This window comes from Priapulus caudatus, unplaced genomic scaffold, assembly GCF_000485595.1.
Source record: "Priapulus caudatus unplaced genomic scaffold, Priapulus_caudatus-5.0.1 Scaffold1406, whole genome shotgun sequence".
Lineage (NCBI taxonomy): Eukaryota > Metazoa > Priapulida > Priapulimorpha > Priapulimorphida > Priapulidae > Priapulus > Priapulus caudatus.
Genome location: NW_014578467.1, coordinates 25,946 through 31,759, shown reverse-complemented (window position 1 = coordinate 31,759; position 5,814 = coordinate 25,946). Strand labels below are relative to the sequence as shown.

At 45.0% G+C, this 5,814-nt stretch overlaps 1 protein-coding gene across 1 annotated transcript in view; it reads left to right on the top strand.

Moving 5' to 3' along the window:
* LOC106816534 (HEAT repeat-containing protein 5B-like) overlaps positions 1 to 5,814 on the top strand; it is a 41,537-nt gene that overhangs the window by 31,421 nt on the left and 4,302 nt on the right. Inside the window, exons 3-9 of the mRNA XM_014821160.1 lie at positions 123 to 334; positions 831 to 939; positions 1,325 to 1,474; positions 1,828 to 1,996; positions 2,556 to 2,704; positions 2,933 to 3,185; positions 3,554 to 3,694. Coding sequence (XP_014676646.1) covers positions 123 to 334; positions 831 to 939; positions 1,325 to 1,474; positions 1,828 to 1,996; positions 2,556 to 2,704; positions 2,933 to 3,185; positions 3,554 to 3,694 — 1,183 coding nt within the window. The remainder of the gene's footprint in view (positions 1 to 122; positions 335 to 830; positions 940 to 1,324; positions 1,475 to 1,827; positions 1,997 to 2,555; positions 2,705 to 2,932; positions 3,186 to 3,553; positions 3,695 to 5,814) is intronic.

Genomic DNA, 5,814 nt, shown 5'->3' with positions numbered 1-5,814 from the left:
AACGTGTAACCCTGTGGTATTTTTCCAGTGCAGTTAGGACACGCCAGAAGGTGCCGTTGTTCTAACCTATCTATAGTGTTTGCAGCGCAGATGCTCACTGTTCAATACTGTTCGTGCTGCAGTCGGACATCAATGAATGTCAGAAGAAGCTGCTGGGACAGCTGCTACATCAGCTGACGGAGACACCCGGACCACCCATGCGACGGCTCATTGCTAAGAACCTCGCTGCATTGTTCGGCGTCGGCGACACCTTCGACCTGTTTCAGACCGTCAACAAGTGTAATGACATCCTGAAGAACAAGGATGACTCACCGAGCTACCTACCAACTAGACTGTGAGAGTCCTCCTGTGGTCATCCATCCGTGGCTGCTCGTCACTCCGCATTGTTCTGTTCGTTCACATCGATTGTCCCTGTTGTTGTTCTTTCTTTGCCTCTCCATCGTCCATGCCCTTAGTTCGTTCATGCGATTCCTATGTTATCTCCGTTAGTTCGTTCGCGCTGTTCTTACATCTTTTTTGTTTGCACGTCATCACGGTTTGTGCGTTCTTGCCATTTGTGTGATTTTGCTGTTTGTAGGACCTTGTTGTTCATCCGTTCTCACCATTTAGCCATCTGTGGCATTCGTCCTAAATTCGTGTGTGTGCGTACACTCCTGTCATTTGGTTATGTCTCACTGACTGATCTATATCGTTCTTATCTGTCTCTGAGAATTGTAGATACTCGCTTGTTTTTGTCACCAAGTCGTGTATACGTGCAGCTGTATATAGCTTGAGTATAGAGAAGCATCATTTGTGGTTTGATGTTTACTTACTTGCTTTCATTTTCTCAGGACGGCAATAGCTTGCATAGGGGAGATGCATTCAAAGTTGGGCAGGATGATGGGGCGCTCGTTTGAAGAAACTGTACTTCTTCTCATCAAGTCGCTGAAGAATTCAGAGGTGGGATGTTTCATTCAGTTCATTTGTGATTCTATCTCAGACCTTGCAATAGCACTCACCACCTCATATCAATCACTAGTTGCATCACGAAACATCACCTAGTGCATTAATTCTTAAAAAGTTACTGTCTCCATAGTAAAGCATTATATTATAATAACGTTTAGAGACAGTAGTAGACAGTATGTAGTAGAGACAGAAAAGTGTTCATGTGTATGGTGTAGGTAATAGCAGGTGCATGTTCATAATGGTATACAGTTTAGCAATAATAAGGTGATAATTGTAATTATAATTGTTTATTACCATAAAATTGAACTTATCTTCACATTGTTTTGAGTGTAATCCAAATAGAGCATATATATATATATATATATATATGATTGTTCAGTCTCAGGGCCGCATGGAGATCATGATGACACTACAGAAGATTCTGGCAGGCCTGGGGTCAGCAGCAGTCAGCTGTCACAAGGACGTCTACAAGGCTACCCGGAGTGCGATGACCGATCGCTCCATGTCTGTGCGCGCGGCCGCTGCCAAGGTACACACAGTGCTCTGTGAGCCTCTGTCAACCAAACTCGTTTTCGAATTTGCAGTTTGAAAATCGATTAGGGGTTTTGCATGCTGATTAAGGCTGGATAAGATAAAAAAATGTGACAGAAAATTCGGAACTTCTCTGATATGGGTGATTCGTGCTTAAACCTCAACATTGATTTGGTGAGTACGGAGAGAATTCCTAGGTGTCCGCTGTAGCTTGTGGTTCACGTTTGGTTTGTCTTCGATTCAGCATGGCACGTAGCATGGTTCGTCATCTAGTGTAAGTACAGCTAGCCTGCAGAGCTAACATGGCTAGGCTCATTGCTGAACTGTAATCATTTCATTCACGTGTTGCAGTGTATGCTGGAGCTCTCCAAGGAAGCGCAGTTCATGTACACGACAGAGCTAGATGCGAACGCTTCGCTGTGCTTCCGTGCGCTGGACGGCTCAAACTACGACGTCCGCTGTGCAGTGTCCTGCCTACTGGGCGAGTTGATGGCAAAGTCCCAAGATCCCAAGCTGACCAGTGAGTGTGTGTGCGTGCGTGCGTGCGTGCGTGTGCTCATATGTGTAATTGTGCGTGTGTGTGCCCGTGTAAGTGCGTGCGTGTGCTCATGTGTAATTGTGCGTGCGTTTGCTCATGTGTAAGTGTGCGTGTGTGTGCTCATGTGTAAGTGCGTGTGTGTGCTCATGTGTAAGTGCGTGTGCGTGTGCTTGTGTGCGCTGATGTGTAAGTGTGCGTGTGTTTGCTCATGTGTAAGTGTGTGTGGGTGTGCTCATATGTGTAAGTGTGCGTGTGTGTGCTCATATGTGTTAGTGTATGTGTGTGTGCTCATATTTGTAAGTGTGCATCCGTGTGCTCATGTGTGTAAGTGTGCGTGCATGTGCTCATGTGTAAGTGCATACATGTGCATGCACTCATGTGTAAGTGTGCGTGCGTGTGCTCATATGTGTAAGTGTGCGTGCGTGTGTGCACGTGCATGCGTGATTAAGTGAACGTTTGCATCGCAATGCCAATTATTTTGCGCGTGTAATGTTTCACATGGTTCCGACTAATGAAGCTCACCTGTCATGTTAATCAACAGGTGGCAGCAAGGCGAAGCCAGTGTCGATTGACGACGCACTCGGCACCATGGCTTCAGGATTCCTCCGTGGTGGCTTCGGCTTCCTGAAGGGCACTGAGATGATCAAAGGCAGCAGCACATCGCGTGAAGTACGCGTTGGAGTCACCCATGTGAGTGTGAACACTTGGACTGAAGGTGGAGGTAGCAGAGGTGTCATGGGGACAGTGCAGCTATGTTGTATTCTAGAGGTCTAGGAAGCATTTAGCATTTTTTGCAATATCTGTTACTACGTTTTAGACGTTTGTGCACAAACTTGAGATAATAACGCCGCTGTCAGCATTTCGCGGGCGTACGTCACAGTGTGAGCTAGCCCTTCTAACGTGCTGCCACTGTTGCAGGCATATGTGCGCTTCGTTGAGATCAGGGGTGGACTGTGGCTAGAACGCAACATCTCGCTGCTGCTCAAGCACCTGCTGCTGGACCTCGTCGCGAACCCCCGAGCCAGCGCCAGCCACGTCGACGCCGTCTACTCGCGCAAGTGCGTCAACTTTGTGCTGCGCACGGTGCTGGGCGAGCTGCTGGGGGAGAAGGCGCAGATATCCGCCGCCAAGGAGCTCTGCCACATCATCTTGCAGCAGATGAACCTGCTGGGTGAGCACCGCCCCCTGTCAATGATTGAAATGTTTGTCCCTCGCCCTGCCAATGCTTTATGCGTATATGGTTTACACAATGTGACATTCTATGTGTTTTCGTCATGAAAGCGTGATTATTTAGCAGCTAGAAAGAGTGTTTTTCAAATGTGAAAAGTGGTCAGCGGTCTAGATGTACTTGAGAACTAGACGACTGACTAGAAGTGTCCGTTATGTGAGCGGTCTTGCTCAACAAAATTTGTTTGTAAATGATAATATAGGTGCAAGGGTGGGGGATGGGTTATTCATGGTGAACTAAACTGGATTACCTCTGTGTTTTTTATGAGTGTTTTTATGCTAAACCTGCACTTGACCATTGGGTGTATGTAGGAGATGCTACTACAGACAAGGATAGCAGTGTGGAGTCGCTAGCCAGCCAGCATGTTCTCGTCTGCGCCTTGCATGAGCTGAGCAGCATCGTTCAGCATCTGGGCACGTCTGCTGGCCCACTCGTATCAGAGCCATCTACTGGTAAGATTTACAATTATTAAAATTCACTTAAAGGGATACTAGACTCTAGGATTTTACTGCATACAACTGTATAACAAATCGTCTATACCCACACGTACTTGTTACCAGATTCCTAATTTAATTGTTATAATTAATTATACATCAACGCTACGAAATTTGAACGGCGCCATTGACCCGCGACCGTGCTGCCACCCTGAAAAAGTTGCACATTTCGCAATATATTTTGCACGTTACAGACCGAGGGCTAATCACAAAGGTGCAATGGGGTTAGCCGCTAGCTTTGTCAGCAGGTGGCGCAGCGGGAGCAGAAGTTGTAGAGCCGATTGCGCAATGACCCGTGGCAGATGTAAACATACAGCGATCACACATAGCCGATCCTATATTTTGATCAACATATCAGAACAAATCGAACATATTTATACCTAACTTTAAGAGCTCCTGATAGCAGTATTCTCCCTTTAACCCAATATATAAATTTTGCTCTATGTCTGTTGATATAATCGAATAAATAGCCAGAAGTCTCTAGGTACTAGAACCGCTAGTCGCATAAGTTTATAACCACCGGCGATCGGTTTGTTGCGACTATTTTGATCAACATATCAGAACAAATCGAACATCTCTAGGTACTAGAGCCGCGAGTCACCCAAGTTGGGGCATGTATACATTAGGTGACACAGGCCTTGTTACTTATGTCAGTGATAGCTATGGTGGAGCACGCCGTCAATGCTCAAAGGAAACTTCATGCAGAGACAGTTGTTTGGGATAGACGTATCGCATCTAAGAGGATTCGTGTAGAGGGTCATTGGTCTAAGCAAGACATTTAAAATATTAACAAGAGACCTGCCCCATCAGAAAATTTCTCTCGGTGGAAGAATTGTGAAGGTGTGCTTCATGATTTCTAACTTTAAGCGAGCTATTGTCAGCAGTAATGCTTAGTGTCTGTAGTAAATGGCCGCGTTTTAGAAATAAAAATATACATAATTTGTATGGCAAATTGGGTCTTTGTAGCTTATCTCAATCAATATATTACAGAACTCCTGAGCACACTTAAAAGAATAAACATCCACTTCACATATGCACCACTATTATCACTGTGAATCTCAATAACAAAATGGTTTATAAAAATAACCATTAACAGCATACATGTAACTGAGTAACCTAATGTTCAACTTTATTATAAAAAACACGTGATGGATTAATTGTGAACATGATTCAAAATACGTGGCCCTGCGTAACGACAATCCAGGGACTGCAGTACTTTGTCCAAATGGCTAGTCCAATGTGATGGGAGAGCTAACAGGTTTCGCATAGCAGCAATGGTGTCTTCAGGGTCGGTGGTGACAAACGTGATGTCATTCAAAGATGGCACATGCCTAAGCAACACAAGCAGCGGCTCGTGTTCCCAGTCGATATTCCTTGTCAAACTCAGTTGTGTAGCCACATGTGTAAGTGTCTGTCCAATGGCTTTGTGAATTTTTAATTTTATTCACAGTATTTACAAAAGGTTGGATTTAAAAATATAAAGAGTACTCGTTTTATGTAGACTGGTCCCGGCATCAAGCTTGCTCTGTTTGTGCTAGAGAACTGCTTATGCTGGTACAAACACTGGGGCCGCGAACCAGTCTACGTTTCCTGCAGAACGCTACGACCTGGTCGGTGCTATAAATACTGATCGGCGATGTACAGCCCAAAATCACCTCAAATTGACATGAGTTTTATTACGACGTCAATAGGCGATAAATTAGACGGGTCGTAGGGCGACCTGAGCCCGGCTTTACGGAACTGTGTAGTAGGGTCGTTCACACAATGATATACACACTCATAATACAGTAATATATTAAAATGAATCTAATTTAATATTGATTTATAAATTTCAGTCATGTGTATGTATTTGTGATCGCAGACACTTGTGAGAAATTTAGCTCGGTTGATACGTCTACGTTCAGGAACGGAGCGCATTATTAGAATACGCTCCCATTTACAAGTCTGTCTAAACTGCCATTGCGATAACCGTAGTATTTCAGCGTAATATGAGGGGAAAAAGTGCTGGTCAGGAGGATCGGCAGTTTAGTTTCGTAGAGATGGTGGCCCGAGCAAAAACTTGGTGGCTTCGGGCCTCC